Source organism: Mauremys reevesii, linkage group 10 (genome assembly GCF_016161935.1).
Source record: "Mauremys reevesii isolate NIE-2019 linkage group 10, ASM1616193v1, whole genome shotgun sequence".
Lineage (NCBI taxonomy): Eukaryota > Metazoa > Chordata > Testudines > Geoemydidae > Mauremys > Mauremys reevesii.
Genome location: NC_052632.1, coordinates 23,941,658 through 23,962,970, shown reverse-complemented (window position 1 = coordinate 23,962,970; position 21,313 = coordinate 23,941,658). Strand labels below are relative to the sequence as shown.

General features: G+C 40.2%; 1 protein-coding gene across 1 annotated transcript in view; it reads right to left on the bottom strand.

The window, feature by feature from the left end:
* Positions 1-21,313, bottom strand: part of UNC13C (unc-13 homolog C) — a 382,852-nt gene that overhangs the window by 22,103 nt on the left and 339,436 nt on the right. The window contains exons 28-29 of the mRNA XM_039492380.1: positions 20,504-20,584; positions 9,518-9,665 (exon numbers count right to left, since the gene is read on the bottom strand). Coding sequence (XP_039348314.1) covers positions 9,518-9,665; positions 20,504-20,584 — 229 coding nt within the window. The remainder of the gene's footprint in view (positions 1-9,517; positions 9,666-20,503; positions 20,585-21,313) is intronic.

Genomic DNA, 21,313 nt, shown 5'->3' with positions numbered 1-21,313 from the left:
TATGCTTTTACAAGGGCAATGATAGACTCTATTCCTGTTTTCCCCGTTGTCCCTGGGAACCTTGCCACTTTTTCACAAACCTGCACTGCATTGGCAAGATACGCAGGACATGTTTGGAAGATCGTGACCTATTGTTAAAAACAAATCATAGCAAGTGCCTAGAATGGGACAAAATTTGCCTGGACCATAACCCAAGTTGGAGAATGGCCACTGAGCTGTAGGGATATAATTATGTCCTATATAGAGATTGGTGCAGCACCGTTAAGGAGCACAGAAAGGTCAGAGAGCTCATTAATATGCACAATGCCAAATACAAAGGCAGAACTGCCAAAGCTTAAAGGTATTACGTTGCTCCAGAAGACATTTATAGGATTCCAACAGGGGCTTTTTTTTTTTTGTCTACTGTGATCTTCAAGACTAAACATGCCCAGTTTTTTTACTCTTTCCTCGTAGGTCAGGTTTTCTCAACCTTTTATCACTTTTGTTGGTCTCTTCTGGATTCTCTCCAATTTGTCCACACTTTCCTAAAGTGTGGTGCCCAGAATTGGACACAATACTTCAGCTGAGGCCTAACCAGAGTGGGACGTTACCTCCGGTACCTTACATTTGACACACCTGTTAATACACTCCAGAATATTGGCCTTTTTCACAATTGCATCACATTGTTGACTCATATTCAATTTGTGATCCACTACAATCCCCCAGAGCCTTTTAAGCAGTACTACCAACTAAACAGTTATTCCCCATTTTGTGGTTGTGCAGTTAACTTTTCTTTCCTAAGTGTAGTACTTTGCACTTGGCTTTATTGAATTTCATCTTTTTTATTTCAGACCAATTCATCAAGGTAATTTTGAAATATAATCCTGTCCTCCAAAGTACTTGCAAGCCCTCCCAGCTTGATGTCATCTGCAAATTTTATAAGCACACTCTCCACTACATTATCCAAGTCTTTAATGAAAATATTGAATAGTAGTGCATCTCCAGGCATGACCCCTGCAAGACTCCACTAGACATATTCTCCCAGTTTGACAGCGAACCATTAATAACTATTCTTTGAGTATGGCCTTTCATCCAGTTGTATAAAAAACTATAGCTGTACAGTTATTTCATTAGACCACTTTTCCCTAGCTTGCTTATGAGACTGTCCTGGGGGATTGTATTAATAATTTGTTCCAGTATCTTTCCCGGTATTGAAGTTAGACTGACCATGTGTCCTTTTTGTTACCATTTTTAAAGATAGGTACTGTGTCTTCTCTTCTCCAATCCTCTGGGACTCACTCCTCCTCCATAGGTTCCCAATGATAATTGCTAATAGTTCTGATATTGCTTCAGCTAGTTCCATAAGTACCCTCAGATTAATTTTATCAGGCCCTGCAGAGTTGAATACATCTAACTTATCTGAACTAGTTCTCTGAGTTTGTTAAAGGCTGCTTTTTTGAAGTCTATAGTCCTTATTCTGCTACTCTCACTCCCTTCCTTTTCTTAGAAGCATATAAAAACTTATTACTTGCATGCACATGCAGATTCTCATATTTGCATATACTAAAGCTCTTTCCTAGCTATTTTGTAGACAAAGTGTAACTGCACAAATAAATAGACAAGACAAGGACACTGTGATATTGGAAAGGGTACAGCCTTCAAAACTGTAATCATGCATTTTCAAATAGAGCTGAAATCTCCTTTACATACAGTTTTAGCTGCCAAGACCTAACTTAACTATTGTTTCCGCCCTGAAACATTTTATGACATCTCTCTGTCTGTCTAATCAATAGGTTTTTTTCTAAATTGCCTATGAATGTATTATCTAAGCCTAATTTCTAATGCCTAAAGAATATAGGGAGCTTTTGCTTTTGCCTTTGTACCATCAATGCATACAAGGAAAATACAAAACCTTGACTTCTGGTTTGGCAATTGGAAAACTTTTCTGTTCACCTCTAATGATGTCATTTCCTATTTAAGTTAAATATCTTAAACTTAAACCAGCGTAAACTTGCCCACCTTTCCTACTCAAGGCAAAAGAAAAGGGAACAAAATTGGGACCTCTGTGACTACATGGGGTCTTAATTTCCATGGACTTGCACTTTGGTAAAGGGATTGCAATATACTATAGGATTCTGATTTGGCAGTGTTTACACCCTATTTGCACAAATGGAAATGGCTACACAAGATGCAAGGCTGTGGTTACTCTGGCCATAAAATCTGTATTTCTAAACGACAGTCAAGATTTTTCAAATGTTCGGTTTTTTTCTAGATGAATTTACCTGCTAAAGAATGCTAAAATCAGCCTGCTTCAACCCGTTTGCCAGCAGTGTTACAGCTGCTAACAGCTTTGAACTCTAATAGAGGGTTGACTAAAGAGGAAGAGGCTTGTGTTCCAGAGGAATTATATTCCTATATGCTACTGTATGGAAATGTAAAATAACAAACATCAGGTTAAGTGCTGACTTTGAGCTTGGCACAAAAAGTAAAACTAACTTTCATTATCAGCTTACAATTACTTGTCTGTAAAATTCCAGTGTGTTGCTTACTACCAGTGAAAGTGACTTTACATGTCTCAAACAATTAATTACCAGAATTCAATTCAATTTTTTTTTGCAAAAGAGAATATTGCTCAACTAGTTTTAAATGTGTGAGTTAAAATTAACAGCTTAAATGCTTGTAAGTTTTCTGCTTGAAATAAAATCCCAGTATTTGTATTGCCGAGTGGCCAAAAAAAGGCACCTTTGCCCTTATCAGCACATAAACATAGGCTGGATATTTTCCTACATATTTTAAAGCAGAAATGACAACTCCAATAGCATTCAACTTCCAAGCAGGTAGAAAAAGGGTCATGGCTGGGACAGTAACGGTAGCATGGTCAAACAAAAGAACTTCCCTGTCCCCTTGTATGAAACAGAAAAAAATATTAAAGCTAGTGTTCAGGATGAGTGTGGCATGTAAATTGTGTGCACATTTTGATCCTGTCCACTAGTTACAGTATGATATTGCAGCCAGGATTCTTGGCTTATCATTCACTTACACTGCTGGACTTGCAGACTTATCAATATGCCTATTTAACCAAAGAACTGAACTTACACTATCTACCACTTTTTTAGTGGTAAAATTGTAAAACACATAAAATTGGCCATTGTTTAAAAATACAGCTGGTTTATGCACATCATTCAGTCATTTAATTATTGCTTAAGCACTTGTCTGTTGGGAAAACAATTCTGGTATGCTGCAAAGCCTTGAAGTAGAAAATCCATCATAAATTTATGGTACAGTTTAATAACTTTATCTATCTTGATTCTAGTAATTTACTTTTAAAGTGCCTGTACTCAATTACATTTTTTCCTTGATTGTTATTTCAAATAAATCACAAAACAGATTAGCCTTTAAATAGTTATTACATAAAAAACCTATTAAAATGTTAAGGTTGCCTCACATTAAGTTAAGTACTCAAAGTTAGGAACTGCTAGAATTAAGGTTTCATTGCACAATCTAGACTCTGTTACTGGTATACAGAAGGGGGCAAAATTAAGGCCCCGATTCAGGAAATCACCACTATTCAACACTGATACAATAGGCATCAACGAACTGGAAAAAATAAATCTTTCTGATGTAGGTATTATTAAATGTAGGCAAAATGTAAATGGAACAAAATTCTGCCTTCAGTTCCTTAAACATCATTCCAGACTAATTATGGCAAATGGGCAGAATTTCCCCTTAAACTGTTGGGTCCTAAAAAACATGCCTGATTATTATTCATTTTTAGTTTTGTGATAATTTTTTTCTCTGATGTTACAAAGTGCATATTAAGTGGGCCGTGCTCTGACCTTAGACAAGCAGATATTGCTCCTGCTGAAGTCAACAGGATCTGTCCCTAGGGGTAATTAGCGTGAGCCAAATGCCCCTTGCCATGTTTTACCCAAGATTTCCCAGCACCATGACACAATAAAAATGATATTTAGAACTGTAGGCAGAACGACTAAGTTGGAACTTTCTAAAAAAAAAACCGGCTTTCAACCAGATTTTGGACTGGTGATTTTATTTTTCTGATAGTGTTATAGCAGTACAGCCCCTGTATCAATGTCATTTTATACAGTGGTAAAGGCAACTTCTACTGCTCTAGCTTATTTCCCATCCTGTCAGGGAATAAGCTGTACCTCTAGAAGCACTTTCATACTGGTGGATCTGCATCCATGCTGTGGGGACTGTACCACGGTCACTTAGCGAGTATAGTTACAGCAGGATAACGTGTGCATGTAGGTAAGGGCTAAGCCTTTTTAAATGAAGAAACAGGGAAGAAAAGATATGTATGGTCTGGCTGGGTGCAATTGTTTTTTTAATTAAAATGACATTTAAACTGATTGTACCTATGAAACAACAGCTTGTACAGCTTTGAGAGCCCTTCATTTTACTATTTATCTAAATGGCAAACGAGCACATGGTGCCAGCCTTCTTTGCCCTTGTCTCACTCATTTCGACTAAAAGGTTTCTAGAGGAAACTGTAGACGTGCTGCGTTGTAACTAGAGATGGGGGGAAAAATGCTGGCTGCAGTGTCTGTAACTCCTTCTCTCTAATGTGTTGAGTTAATCTAACAATGAAATGTCAAACCCCATTACCAAGTCTGCACCTTTATTTCTCCCAGTAGAAGGAGGATTTCACTGCTGTCTGACCCGCTCATTGTAAACAGTGACAGCATCTGACTAACAAACATGCAGTTTGTATATAAAACAACATTAAAGCAAAAAAAAAATGAGAAGACTAAGGGCAAAATACTCCTTCATCTGGCCATGGGGAGAAGAACATCACTCAACATAGATGAAGAATTTTCCCTGCAGTGCCCCTCTCCACCCATGGAATTTCTGCAGCACCTGAGGATCTTGGCTCAAAAGCTTTACTCTCCTGTGTCAGGGAAGGAGAGAGGGACACGCTTTGGAGACACTCTGGAGATCTGCTGCAAGGAGGGGTCTAGAAGTCTGAAGCTGGAAAAGGGGTTGACTAGGCATTGGTGTCAAGGATTAAGAGTTGAACAGAGGGAAGTGAGATCCAGAATTTAAACAAGGTCTAAAACTTAAATGATCATGGCAAGAGAGAACTTCCAATCTCTAATTTGTACAGTCAACTTCCCTCAACCATAGAGGTAGAACCAGGGATGAGTATTAGTACTATTTGACCTATCCACTGAATAGCAGTCAGGTGGCACTGCTGTCCCTGAAAGCACATGTTTTGCAAATGATGTGGCTGCCTCAGTTATGCTGACTGGATGACATGGTTATAATGTCACGATCAGGAGTGCAGCTATGTAATAAGGTATTTCTGAGAATAATAATGAAGAAAATAGAGACCTTTGCTCTCTTCAGTTAAGCTTTGGCTCAGGCTCATAAGTTACTTTGCAAATTGTAGTTTAACAATTTGAAGACCAGGACTCGTTTGCTGAAGAAATTTGCAAATAATTTCAAATAAAGACCAAATGAGTGACTTTTATAATCTGTTTGCAGACAACAGCCAAGAGAAAACAGACAAAATGTAAGGTTCTGTTACTGAGACATCCACCAACATTAGATAGGAAGCAGAGTTATGCTTAAGCTGCTTTGAACCTGAGTTGCTTCTCATCTCTATCAATATTTAGAATTCACAGGCAGCTCAGGTTTCTCATTGAACATCTTAAAAGAATTGGTGCGTACCGTAAAATCATGTTAAGTTTAAGATTTTTTATAAAATCTGTGTATATTTTGCAAAGATGAGTAATTTTATAGGTCTTTACGTCTCTATATACTTGAAATTTAATCCTGAAAAATCTATTCTGCATTCTTTCTGTGTGTTTGGACAATTTGTAACTTTTAGTATGAAAAAGTTTGCAGAGGTTGATCTGCTCAATTCAAAATGATTTTGCAAAAGATTAGACACAACCAATTGCTTTTTAATGGGTTTTTTTTTTTACTGTATTTGGAACCTACACTGTCACTTTAAGTAAGAATTACCAAAGTAATAAAAATTACTAAATGGGCACTTCTCAAATTATATAAGGGAAAACTAGATTTTATCAACAAGAGTGAGCTTAAAAAAGACAAATCAATTTCAGTAAAAACAATTGATGTTATCACTAAATTTACAAGTAGCTGCTCATTCATTCATTAGTAAAGAAAAAATATAGAGCATAAAATATAAAACCAGAGGTTGATATTTAAAAAAGTAGAACCCTATTGCTCATATAATTTGTGTGTGCATTTGTCTTCATTTGCACATGCATTACCCTAATTGGTTAGTTATCTAATTATTTCTGAACGCAATTTCCTGATTTGCATAAACATTCATTATAACTGCCAATAGCACAGCCACAGTTGGGAGAGACCAGGAATGAGAATAAATGAGTCCTTGCTTTCATAAGGAACATCAACAGTAAAACATTAGGAGATTATTTCCCTAGCCCTTATCCCCTGGTGGTACTTATGCTAACAAAAGTGTGCAACTACAGTCACACTAATGTGTGCACAGCAATGCACACAGACCTCAAGCTTCTGTTAATGAAAATCAGGCCCTTCAGGTTTGTGGCTTGAAAATGGTAAATGATCTTTATTTTATAACTACAACCTGTGTAATTTTCTCTCTAATTCACATTTTCATTATAACTTAGGGAAAAGCAAAGTGTATGTTAGAATTAGTAATTACCATCTGCTGCCTAAATCTATATTGTATTATCTTATGAGAGGGAAAAATATTTTCCTTATACATTAGAGTTTTAAGCATTTTTCTGATGCATGAATTATTAATGAAGACCCTTAATGTAATGGAGTAGCTGCTCAGAAAATTATTCCTTACAATGAATCTTGAGAGCAAGTTGCAAAATTCATGTTGCGTGCCAGGTATTTAAATTGAAAGTAACAAATTGCACTTCAAAAGTAAAAGTAATTACTTTCCAGGTTAATGTTCAATTAAAACTGTTCTCACCCTCATGAGATGGAGCAAGATAATAATTATGGATCAGCAAATTGTATTTCCACTCAAAGACAGTAAGTGATGGACAGAGCCATTTTTAAAAGGCCCCTCACATTTGCTGAAATCTAGCACTGATTTTCAGTATGCAGAAGTAACTCTGTAGTATGGAATTTTAATGTATGTTTTATAGCTTTCGGAACAATGGATTGTCAATTCCTAATAGGTGATAGCAGCCTTTGAAAGCAGCAGGAACTCATGTGGAACCCTTTCATTGTTTGAAAATGTCCTCTCAAGTACTTGTTACTCTTCACTGGATAGAACCATACCTTAAACATAGAAGGACTGAGTCTCATTTACACTCCGGTCCCTTTATACTCCTGTAGCAGTGTAAAACAAAGTGCTAGAGCAGTGTAACCTAGCTCATAAACTCTTACGCTGTTCTCTGCTTTAATTTGACTGTCAATATTAGAGATTTGACGTGGTCATATGGAGATGTTTAAAAATGCTCTGATGTGATTTTAGCTTGTCATGGTTAAAAATCAACACAAGGGAAAGAAAAAATGCCTTTCACTCTGAAAGTCACCCAGCTGTTACAGGTGGATGTGGCAGAAAAACCTACATAAAAATGGGGAACCATGTGTAAGCCTTGCCCTGCTCCTATGTAAGTCAATCACAAACTCCCATTGTTTTCAATGGGAGTCCATTTGAGCCAAAGACAGAGGCAGGCTCTGCCCATGCTCTTTACCTCTGGGTCTGAAATTGCCCAGGTCCAGGGTTTTGGTTGAGGCCTCTTGCAAATGGTGGTAGATCCCTTGTGAGTGGTCTTCTCTTGGGGGGCCAGGAACGGGGATATTAGGATACTTACTAGTCAGAGCTGAAGTGTGCACCATATGGAAAAGTCATCATGTATGTCAGACTGTGAAAGCACTAGGTTATGTGCAAGAGCCACACTTCATTATTCTCAGGTTCAAAGAAAATAGTATGTAGCATATCCTATTTGAGAGATATTTGCAGCCAATAATCTTTAGCTCCTTGTGTTGTGAATCTCTATAGCTGCCAAAATATGATGTAGTGGGTCCCTCTCCCCAGTAATGGTATACACTATGGGCTAAGTTGTGTAGCCCTTACTCCTGCTGATGAGCACTCATAAAGTTTAAGGCCAGAAGGTACCACCAGATGATGTGGTTTGACTTCCTATATATCACAGGCCTCCAGCATCCGCACATTAAACCCAACCACCAGAATTAGCCCAAAGGAGAGCAGAATATTACGTGCCACAGACAGAGATGAGGGAAAACTGAGGTGCATGACTGCCTGTGGCCCCTGCAATGGAAGGGAAATGAAGTGAAATGAATATCCTGGCAACTGAGCCTCACTCTCCCATTGCAGAGGAAGGCAACCCCTCCTCCAAAGTCACTGCCAGTCGGACCTGGCAGAAAATTCCTTCCTGGGACCTCACTCAGGGCAATCAGTTAGACCTTGAGCATGTGAGCAAGAACCAGCCAGCCAAGTACCTGGTGCCATCTTGGAGCACTGTCCCTTCCCCATCTTGGAGCATTGTCCCTTCCCCATCCTGTGTTCGATCCCTAGCCATGGCCATCTCTGATGCTTCAGAGGAAAGCGACTATCCCCTCCAGGATACATAACAGGGAATCCCTGCCTGACCCCTGCAGGGGGCTGGCTGATACCCTGAAGCATGAGCTTTCAGGAACATAAGACACACTGAAAGTGAGCCCCACCCCCCCATCACAAGCAACCCCATCATCCAATTGCACCTGCAAGTTACTCCAGCTCTCTCTGAAAGCTAATTAAGCTGTTCGCTCCCACAACTCTTACTGGGAGGCTATTCCAAAACCATACCCCTCTTTTGGCTGGAAACCTTGTAATTTCCAGTGCAGGGTTACAGCATTTCTACCATATAACTCATAACACCGTCTTCCCTGCAAGGAGACCAGAATGTCCTTCTCTTTAGCCAGTTCTTTAGCTACCTTGCAATTCTTGTAGTGATCTGCAGACATTGATAACACTGATTTCAGAAGGACTATGCATGTGAGTAAGCACTTTCCCACACGAGTAAAGGTTGAACACCTAGCTTTGTCAGTGTGTATGCATAACTTTAGGGTCAGAGCTTCAGCTAATGTAAATGAACTTAGCTGCACTGACTTGCTGACATATACCAGCTGAGGACCTGGCCCATAGGGTAATCTCACACACTTGAGTATATACAACTCCTTGCATTGTTTGCCTAGATAGATATGTATGTACCATAGAATCTATTATCCACCCGGGATTTACTTATTGCTGAGATTGAATTTTTATTACCATTGCATTAGCCTGGCTTATATTAACATGGGCAGACTCTGCCAGCATTACTTGCATGGAACAGTGCTTTACTCTGAGTAGTCAAACTGAAATCAGTTGGACTGTTTGGCGTGTAAGATACTTACTGTGAAGTGCCGCCTCAAGACCATAATTATTAAAACTTCATAATATGTTTTGACAGTTATAATTAGCATCTATCAATAGCAAAATATTCATTTAAAATGTTAAAATCATCTTTGCTACATTTCCAGCCCCAATGAACAAGTCACTTACTTTGAGACGTCTGAGTTGCTATAAATTTCTTTATCAAGGCATCAGTAGTTTGTGTATAAAGGCTAAGAGCATATCTCAGAGACTGTAGATCTGGGCTCTTCTCCAAGAAATTCTTTTTCAGCCCATTTCCTCCAGCATGAAAGTATTGCTAAAAAAGAAAAACATAGGTAAGGCATTGAGAGAAGTAAATTATATGATAAAACTCTCTAGGTAAGACCTGATGTTTATATAGCAATATCTAGAATAAAACTGATTCATGCAGTGCTTAAAATTTACAATTTGTATCTTTGGGGATAGTTGTTATTGTCCACATTACAGTTTTTGGGAGGTTCCCCCCGCCCAAAAAACCACTTAAGTGTTATTTTAATCCCTCTTAAAATGTATATAACTCAAAAGTAGTTAAATGTATGGGGGTTTTCTGTTCATGTAGTTACAGCCACCTCAAAACTAGGGTTTACAGTGCAACTACAGAAACAAATTTCTTTTGACAGCATGCTTGGTGTGGTAGAAATCTGTCCAAGTGTAGTACTAAGACACTGTTTGGCAGAAAGGCGTAATTCATGGTGGGAATCCTTGGATTGGATATGGTGACAAATTTAGAGACTAGCTAGAGGTTCAGTGAGGGATTAGGATTGCTTTCTAGTCTTCCAGTCTTATTCTACTCTGTAAAATTGGCATTGTGAGTTTCCATGGTTATTGTCTCTATACCAAAATTCCAGACAAAGATGGACTACAAGCTGTCAGTAACAGTATCCCTGAAAATGTCACGGCAAACCTGGTGGCTGAACTTTGTGACTTTGTCCTCACCCACAACTATTTCAGATCTGGGGACAATTGATACCTTCAAGTCAGCAGCAATGCTATGGGTACCTGCATGGCCCCATAGTATGCCAAAATATTTATGGCTGACTTAGAACAACACTTCCTCAGCTCTCGTTCCCTAGTGCCCCTCCTCTACTTGTGCTACATTGATGACATCATCATATGGACCCATGGGAAGGAGGCCTTTGAGGAATTCCACCAGGATTTCAACAATTTCTACCCCACTATCAACCTCAGCCTAGACCAGTCCTCACAAGAGATCCACTTCCTGGATACTACAGTGCAAATAAGCGATGGTCACATAACCACCACCCTATACCAGAAACCTACTGATCGCTATACTTACCTACATGCCTCCAGCTTTCACCCAGACCACATCACATGATCCATTGTTTATAGCCAAGCCCTAAGATACAATTGCATTTGCTCCAATCCCTCAGACAGAGACAAATCATTTACAGGATCTCTATCAAGCGTTCTTATAACTACAGTACCCACTGGGGAAGTGAAAAAACAGATTGACAGCACCAGAAAGGTACCCAGAAGTCACCTACTACAGGACAGGCCCAACAAAGAAAGTAACAGAACACCACTAGCTATCACCTTCAGCCCCCAATTAAAACCTCTCCAGCGCATCATCAAAGATCTACAACCTATCCAGATGGATGATCCCTCACTCTCACAGACCTTGGAAGACAGGCAAGTCCTCGCTTACAGAAGCCCCCCAACCTGAAGCAAATACTCACCAGCAACTACATACCACACAACACTAACCCAGGAACCTATCCCTGCAACAAACCCTGTTGCCAACTCTGTCCGCATATCTATTCAATGGAACCATCATAGGACCTAACCACATCAGCCACACCACCAGGGGCTCATTCACCTGCACATCTATCAATGTGATATATGCCATCATGTGCCAGTAATGCCCCTCTGCCATGTACATTGGCCAAACTGGACAGTCTCTACACAAAAGACTAAATGGACACAAATCAGACATTAATAATTGTAACATTCAAAAACCAGTAGGAGAGCACTTCAGTTTCCCTGGACACTCAATAATAGACCTAAAAGTGGCCATTCTTCAACACAAAAATCTTCAAAAATATACTTCAACGAGAAACTGCAGAACTGGAATTAATTTGCAAACTTGACACCATCAAATTAGGCCTGAATAAAACTGGGAGTGGCTGGGTCACTACAAAAAGTAATTTTCCCTCTGTTGATACTCACACCTTCTTGTCAACTGTTGGGAATAGGCTACATCCACCCTATCTGAATTGGCCTCATTAGCACTGACCCCCCACTTGGTAAGGTAACTCCCATCTTTTCATGTGCTGTATTTTTATACCTGCCTACTGTATTTTCCACTCCTTGCATATGATGAAGTGGGTTTTAGTCCACAAAAGCTTATGCCCAAATAAATTTGTTAGCCTCTAGGGTGCCACAAGGACTCCTAGTTGTTTTTGTTTCTTAGGGCTAGATTGTGACCCGCCCTAATGTGGCCATACTGGGAAGTAAACCCCCATTCCAATGGACAATGGTAGGGCTATCCATTACATCTGGGGTATGGAAAGAGGGGATAGGGGGAGGAGGGAATGAGCACAGTATAAATTCCCCCTGAAGTTTAGTAAGCTGCATCCCAAAAAAGAGGAACTAACTTACTATCACTTCCAGCTCAAAAGACAGGGACAGAGGATGAATTGTGATGTTGAGTCACAGTTCCTTTCTGATTCTCCTCCTGGGGTGATGCAACTTTGTGCCACCTCTATGCAGGGCTGTGCCTAAAGGCTCAATCTTAAACCACTATGAGTCTATATCAAAAATACCATTTGCAAGTAAAAATATTTTCTTTCCTAATTGCCATCCTTGCTTTAATTCCAAAAAGCCGGGACTTGAAAACTGAAGCAGGATTCTCTCCCGGTTGCACATATCACCAATACTGAAGGCCCTCTGTGATACCTCTGCTAATCATTCTCATCCCCAGGGGTTCTTCTGATAGCTTCACAAAGGTTGGGGTGGGCGGGTCATAAGGGGACTGCAAGGTAAGATATGAATGTTCTAGAGCAGTGGCTTTCAACCTTTACAGATTACTGTACCCCTTTCAGGAGTCTGATTTGTCTTGCGTATCCCAAAGTTTAATCTCACTTAAAAACGACTTGCTTACAAAATCAGACAAAAATACAAAAGTGTCGCAGCATACTATTACTGAAATATTGCTTACTTTCTCATTTATACCATATAATAAAATTCATCAATTGGAATATAAATATTTCAGTATATAGAGTAGTATAAACAAGGCATTGTATGAAATTTTATTTTGTAGTGACTTCCCTAGTGCTTATGGAGCCTCTTGTAAAACTAGGCAAATACCTAGCTGAGTTAATGTACCCCCTGGTTGAGAACCACTTTTCTAGAGGTGAAGAAGGCCACCAAACAAGGAGCAGTCTCCTAAGTGTAACCCAGGACAATGATTTGCAGAGTAAAGGAAAGTTAGACTGAGGGTGGTTTCCAACATCATCCATGGAGAAGAGATGCAAATGCTGTACAATGTCAACACCAATTTGCAGAAGCTTGTTGCATTCCTTCATGTTCTAGGAATCAAGGTCCACGTAGATAATTCTCTCTCATGCAACAGTTAATTAGAAGGAAAACAAAGAAGAAATGAGTGTTTAGGAGGATATTGGGGCTACTTGAAGGCAGCTTGAGACAACATGCACCCTCTTGGATATAGATCTAGAGTTAGCCAACAGAGAATACATCTTCTCTACACCCGGGCGGTAGCGTTGGTTGAGGGATACAACTCATTGCTGTGTTCTAGTTTATATGGCTCAGCAAAATCTGTAGTAACTATCTGTGGCAAAATAGATATGCAAACAGCAGCATGTTGGCTACCACTTCATCCACACATCTGCTGACACTTAAGGTCAATGGAAAAGTTGCTTTATATGTGCTTTGATCATCTAAGCTCCTTTTTACAACAGGACAGTAGTTTCAAGTTAGTGTTGCAGGTGAAGTTTGGCAATTACTCAGAAAAGTTTCTTGCTGAGACCAAAAAGCAGAGTCTTGCTTGTACTTGGCCATGTTCAAAGGATCAGCATGAAAGGACACAGCTGGAGCTACATGTATCATTCCATGATGAATGTGGGGGTAAACAGAAGAGTGGAGTGGCCAGGGGCCCTGGCTGGCAATTCTCACAGATGATCTCTGGGAATAACAGGCCTGGTTTCCTTGTAGTTTGTTTCATGGAATAGTGTGGGACTGTCTACTTTATGAATCTGCTTTAAAAGTCAACTGGCACCACGCATTTCACTAACAGCTGTACACCCATGCTGTACCCAACAGCAATGGAGTAATGCTGCCTCCATTACCCTAATTTTCTCAAGAATTCAATGGAAGTGTGTAATCATTTGAATTCCCAATGAATTAGTTAGTGGCACACTTCTCAACTTCCCTTGTCTGGGATGTTTTAAAGTGTATGCATGTTTCCATTACACCTTTTAATCAATTTATCAATGAGCCCTAAAAATTGCTAATCATATTTCTTCATACCAAAATCACCGACTCTTCTTATCCTAGTTGCTAAAGCACAGTACTGAAACTTAAAGTAAAAAGCAAACAAAAGCATTCCTAGAAAGAACCCTAGCCCAGGCCTGTGATTCTGAACATGCATTTTTGCCTGTAAATGCTAGGTTTGCATTTAGAAAGCAGACATACAACAAAATGTAGCAAAGTAGCCAATATATGGGACATCTTTTTCCTAGACCTTTACAAGAAAAATCACCAATTTTCCCTTTCACAAAGTATATTAATCACAGAAAGGGGAGCGAGCAAGAAGAGGGCTACAAGAGATATTATAAAAAACAATTCACAGGGTACTGGAATGGAAATACACATACAGGAAAAGAGATCTGTTGTAAAACTGCAGTTCGAGAAAAAAGAACAGGTTATTTGGGGGGTGGGTCGGAAGGAGAAGGAGAACAAAACTTGGGAAAACTGAGTCATGGGAGAAAAGGGATGATAAAGGTAGCACTGGAGACAATCATTTATAAAAAGGTTTTAGATAGAAGATGTGTTGGGAAATAGATATACAGTTGTTGCACTTAAAATGGTTCCTCCCTTTGGAAAGCAATTCCAGTAGAGAGGGCTTTCCTGGCCACCTCTTACCTCAGCTGCAGGAAGCAGTTTGGTATAGGGGGCCACAACAATGGTTATACTCCCTCTGAGAATCCCCTTATGCAGGGCTAATCCTCCAAGGGCTGGCTATGCTAACTTTAGGGCAGCTTTGTTGCATTGGAGTAGCACAAAGCTATCCTATCACAACAAAAGAACCAGTCTCTCAACTAATGAAGCCTCACAGCACCCATGTGTAAAGTGTAAAAACCCTGCTTTACAGAGGCATAAACGGTGGCAATGAGAGGTTACAAGATTTGCCCTAGCTCACACAACAAGCCAGGGGAATAACTGAGACAATAACTTAGAATTTGACTCCCAGAACGGTCTCCTGGCTTTGGGAGGTACAGCATTTATTTTTTACCTGCTGCAGACTTTACAGAAGTCCTATTCTGGCATCTAAACTCCTCCTAAATTGCAATTACTGTTTAGCTTTCCATTTTTATAGGAAACAAAGTTGATTTGAAATAGCCTATGAAGCGAAGTTTCATATTGACATAGAATCCAGAGTACGTTCTGATTCAACTGATCACCACTAAATGCCCTCAAAAAACCCTACAAACAGGAATAAATCTTGTCTGATAATGTTTAAGCATTGTAGATTGCCTACATTTTTTATATTACTTGGGAGTATGAAAAGCTAGGGCAGAATAAGGTTTAGCAGTGAATAGATTTTCCAACTGGGTTCCAATGGCTTATTGAAACTGATTTTCTTCTAATATTCCCAAGGTAGGCATTTAAAAATGTCTCTCTCTATGCTACATTATTTTTAGAGACAGTAAATGATATGGTGCTAAAACAATCTGGAGCTGGCCATCAGTCTCTGCTAGGGATGAACTGGCTCATATAAACCACAAGCTGTATGTCCAGCAAAGCATTTCCCAGGGCTGGCATGAACATCTGGAAATCAAGCCCATCTTTATTTCCATAACATAAGTGTTTGGAATGCAAACCTGATTCTCATTCTGTGTGAGGAAGGCATAAATATGAATAATAAAGAACTATACAGTTTAATTGAGCCAGGAGAGCCATTTTTCCTAATACTAAACATATCTGTCAAGGTTGCTACAGACAATACACTATATGGAGAGTGATAATATGCTATATTTAAGATGAATGGTCATTTTTCAGTGTGATGCTCTTCCAAGTGTTAACACAAATATAATATATTAAATGATAATTGCAGGTTGTTTGGGGAGTTCATTTTTTAGCTCTAAAAAGAATCAGTAATAAATGGGAGTATGAGAACAGTCTGTATAAAAATACTTGTATTGGTTTTCAAGTTATATAAATCCACACATGACAATATCAGCAAAACCCAACAAACATAGGCAAACAGGAAAAACACAAGGAAAGCCAATGAATTCCTGGATTTCTATGCTAACACCCTCTCCTCCCTCAAAATTGCATCAGCATTCTCATGTTTCTCTCACTTGCACTTGTTTGCCTTTCAATAAAGTATATATGCCCCCATGCCACCTGAAATTCTTCACTTTTGTCATTCATGTTATAAATTAGGTGTCTGCATGAAGCAATTTCTGCCATGTCATGTTTAAAAGTGGGACACAGGAGCTTTTCTATCTTCTAATGACAAATCTCTTGGCACAATCCCGGGGCAATTACATTCCATTTTGAAAAAGACTGTGATTCAGTTGACTGAAAAAATCATGTCGCAAATACAGTTTTGACTCAGTGGGTAACTTATGGTGCCACGCCAGTTCAGTAACATCTGACAAATGATCATGCAACAAGACCATTATTTTACTCCAGTTTATAAAATAAGCTTGCAATGATCAGAATACTGGATTAATACTTCTTAACTTTTGGTAGTTACTGCAAGTTCCATTGAATTAGCAGGACATTGGAGCAGAATTCATATAAGGGGAAGAATTTCACAGGTTCTGCCAATTTATTATAGGTCCCAGGATCTTTGAAATGTCATTCATGACTTTCATCAAGTGAGCTAAGGGTACCACTGGGTTACTTAGCATTAAAATATTATCCTCTCGGCCTTTTGTAGTACTCCTCTTGCTACAACGCTAGAACTCTCCAAATATTTTGTGATTGCTTCCACAAGAGGTTCCAAATCCATTATAAACAATATAGATGACAATGGGCAACATTGTCTGGCACCTCTTCCATGTGCAAAGAGGTGAGACGTTACTTTGTTAAACAAGACGAATACACTGGTCTTGAATATCTCTTCTTGGTTAAACCATGTAGTATATAAAATAGATATAGCCAGTCCATCCTCCTACAGGTCTTCTCTGCATCCAGAGATTTAGGGACAGAGCCTCAGCTGGTGTAAATGGACTTCAGTGGAGCTTGACAATCTGCACCATTGAAAATCTGGCCCATGGTGACAATAGGGAGGTGTGAGTCATGAGTGCTCTGTGCTATATATAATAAAGTCCGAATGTTTCCAGTGACTTCCTTCCTTTCACAAACCTACCTAGGAGGATTGCATAAAAGTGGCTAATGTCATCTCTGCACTAAGATCAAGGTACAGCTATTTACTTCTGCATTTAAAAGTGATGTAAGTTATGGTTGATAGTTCAGACATGCTAGTACATTCCTAGACCACTAAGAAAATCACAGCTCTGTTGAGATGAGGCGTGCCGCTTTTTCTCAGCTTCTAAGAAAACAAACTTCAATATCAAGGCTAACAGCTCTCAAATGATCCTCCCCTAGGGATTCAGCTGTGTTTAAGTGCTTTACTGTCATTTAAATTTTCTCACAAGAGAAGGGACTTTTCACGTTGTCCCACTTTATATCTAGTAATATCTGAATACTGGGCTTGGTTAAAGACACACAAGAGAATGATACAATGGATAAGATTCTGTGTTGTGCCTCTTAGTACTTGCAGCCCAGGTGGAAAGGTGGCTTTCAGGCAGCGTTGTGCCCTCCCAATCTTTGGCTGTTCACAGGGCTGGACCCAGGGCCTGTCTAAGTTAGGGCTGCCTTCCTGTGCAGAGTCACCAAGAATCTCCATATCATGCTGTTCCCTCTTACCCCCAGGCACACTCCCTACAACAGTGCTTGTGAAGGGGTCCTTAAAGGCAGCCTTACTGCTGTCTTGTGCAGTGCCTGCTGTAACACAAGGAACCTACAGGCCTGTATCCTTAGCTAAAGCAAGTTAGCATGAGTGTTGGCATATTTAAATGGCTTTTCGGCTACCCTTTAGATTTTAGGGAACTGAATGTGCTTACCAACAATTTTTGGGACCTGCCGGTAACCACAAGGTACACCACAAGGACAAGTAAGTAACAATTCAGGCCAAAGGAAACAGGTTTCGAGAATGAGATAATTGGCATTAATATGAGTGGAATGCTATTGATATGTATGAATACGCTAGCCTGTAGAGAAAGTGTATCCTAAGATTCTGTGGGTGAGAAAATTAAATTTGGGCATGGAAGGTTGGGCATGAGATGAATATTCAGGAGAGTGCCAAGACCATACAGGAGGGCAAATCCACCATGTGGGGGGAGTGCTCTTTCTAACTAGTTCCCTTTTGCTCTTTTTGTCTAGCTTTTAGCTTAGCTTTTTCAGTGTAATTTAACCCCTCAACATTTGACCCTTCTCTCCACCATCAATCTAGGGCAGCGAGGAGCCATCAGACTCCTTTGGCATACCAGAGACGAGGCTGCTCTCTCATCACCAGGTCCCCAAGGAAGGGTGTGAGTATGCCAGTCTAAGTAGCTTTTGTAAGGAATGATACTGCAGGTACCCCCTGAACTGTATTATTTCTTTTTGATTTTGTGGTTTGGAGCTTTGATAACTTTTCCCTTTATTTTAATAAAACTCTCTAAACTTTGGCTTTGTCGTCTGCCTAACTGTTCTTGCCGAGGGTCCTTGCAAAATATTGAACTCTCTACATTTAATTCTGTGTAGCCTGATACCAGGACAAGAACCTGATTATCTTCTGGTCAGATCATTGGCGAGTCTGTAATAATATACAACCCTCTAAAAATCAGGTTAACAGAGTCAAGAGTATTGGATATGAATGTGGAAGATCACTTAGGGCATTGGTAAGTTATCTAGATTCTCTTTTTAAAAACTGGAATCGAATAATTAGTTTTCATGCAGTAGAGCGGTGTTTCCCAAACTTGGGACGCTGCTTGTGTAGGGAAAGCCCCCGGCAGGCCGGTCCAGTTTGTTTACCTGCCGCGTCCGCAGGTTCAGCTGATTGCGGCTCCCACTGGTCGCGGTTCATCGCTCCAGGCTGAGGGATGTGCTTGGACAGCGAACCGCAGCCAGTGGGAGCCGCGATCAGCTGAACCTGCGGACATGCCAGGTAAACAAACCGGCCCGGCCAAAGGTTGCCGATCCCTGATACAGACAGACAGAAATACCATCAAGTTGAGTGTAAGGCCTTGCTTTGCTTGGCCAACAAGATTTTTGTGATGCAAGGCAGCAAATATACACATAGAGGGCAGATCTGTTGAGGAAGACACTGCCATTTTACAGAGAATAGTCTCTTTTCTGACCACAACCACATTTTAATCCAGCAGTTAACTCAGTTACAGTAATATTTACCTGTTTGTAAAATAAAGATAACAATGGGGGTGAAAGTAAGTTGATACAGGCTGGTATGATGTACCGATAAGAAGTGGCTGCCGGTACCAGCCCGTACGGAGCCAACGTTAAAGCGCCTCCACGGCAGCGCTTTAACATCATTGCCCCTTTGGCCCCTCCCTGGGCTGCCCACGGGAGGGAGGGAAGGGGCAGCAGCCCCGCGGCTCCCGGCCGCTGCTGCTACTACGATGGCAGCGGCTGGAGCCCCAGGCCCTTTAAAACACCGTTGCAGCCCAGGGCTGCGCGGGCCAGGCAGCACGGATGGGCTGGCTAGGGGAGGCTGACCCCAGCCCCACCCCTTCTGCCCAAGGACCCGCCCCTTCGGGGGGCCCAGAGCTGGACCCCCGTACCGGTAAGTGCTTAATCTTACTTTTACCTCTGGATAACAATACTAGTTTCTACTTGGGCAGGGGGGTCTTTCATGTTTGTAAAGCATTCTGAGACCCTCTTCTGGAAGGTATACTAAAGTGCAAAGGACTCTATCCTTTGCCAATGAAATAAATTCTACTTCTGTTAATATTGTGATAGCTAAAATGTAGGGATTGGATAGAATCTTTCTACAGGAAAAATAGCTTTTTTGTGCACACTATTTTGGTTACCCTAAAAAACTCCATTTGTAAAGCATTTACTGTAACAGTCAGATTTTTCTAAAGTAATTATCTTGTAGATTGTGGACACGCACAAAATTAATTGATTCAGTTGTGTTCTTAACAGCTGCCTGACAGATGTGATTGGTTTCACTGAAAAGGGGCCACTGTATAGAATAATTAAAAGGCATCCTTGAAAGAAATCCAATTATGTACAGGTGGCAGTTAATTAGAGGGTGAATACAAAAGTAGAGAGACAAATTTAATTGGACATTTGCGGATAAAATAGTACGTTGTACAACAGAAAAATGCCTCGACTTCCAACCGGCTGTGAAGTGTATTCCTTTCTCATCTATGTTTGCAGGACTGTGGGTAGACTGGGCCTGTGAGGCCCAACCTGGCTTTGAGGAAGATAGATGGGCCATGCTACAGCATAGGGAGAGCTCAACCTATCTGACTCAGCCACACTAACTCTAGGCCACCAGGGGACGATAATAAAGAGCTAAAGCTTGGCTATTGTTTGAATGGATGCAGTGCATTCTCTGCCTGCAGTTGGCCACCTCCTGGGGATGGGGAGGGACCTGGGGACCATAGCTTTGTGTTCAGCCCACCTTGGGGAGCCTAGCACCACCTTGCATGAGGTCTGTGCTCCCCAAGCACATTGTGACAGAAGGGCAAGGATCTTTATGACCCTTGTACATTTATGCCAGACCATTGTACACCCACACAGCGCCAGCTCGAATCTAGCTCATACTGCAAACACTTCCATCATATATTTGCTCATTCAGACACACGATATATGCATACAGGACAAACACAGCTGTACCTTAATTGTAGCTAGTGCTACCTCCATTATTGCACATTGCCGCAACGTCAAACTTCTAGCTTCCTCTCGAGTGACGTGGTCCTGAAAAACACGTTAATAGTGCAGCTGTTAAGGTCTTGCTGCTTCTCTTGCCTTTTCAAAAAAATCTACATTTGGCAAAGATGCACCCACCCTTCAACACTTTCTTTTAAAATAAACTACAGCCCAAAGCCATTACATTGTTTGTTGAAAATGAGAATTGAAAAGAAAACTGAAATTTAATGCTAGGGTATCTGTAAAGTGTTTTCCTATTATTTTGAAAAGACAAGTTGTTTCTCTGTTCTGGAAAGAAAATTGATTAAACATTATAAATCGTGATGAATACTCATGGATGCCATTAAAATTGCATGTTTTACTAATGAAATGTGACTGTAAATTGGTGTTTGGCAGAAGCCCAAACATAAACAAAAGTCTGATTGGAAGGAAAGTTAAATAAAGGAAAAAAGGGGTTTTGTATTCCTGAAAAATATTTTGTGAAATCAACAGCTCATTATATACATAGGCTGTATTTTAATTGCTGTATCAGATTGGGCTGTTATTCAAAGAAACACAAATCGCCACTTTCTTCAAAACTCAAATGCCAGTAATTTGGTATTGGCTGGAAATTGACTGGCATAAAAACCAAACTCAGAAGCTTTTTTTTCATGTTAGCATTTCATGTCCTACACAGCTGAGTAACAGAAAACTGCTTCTTTCTTACGCTGTTCAAAACTGGGTGTAGAGAGGAAAAACAATCAACCTTTTGGAAACCATCGGCAAAAGTCTGCCCTT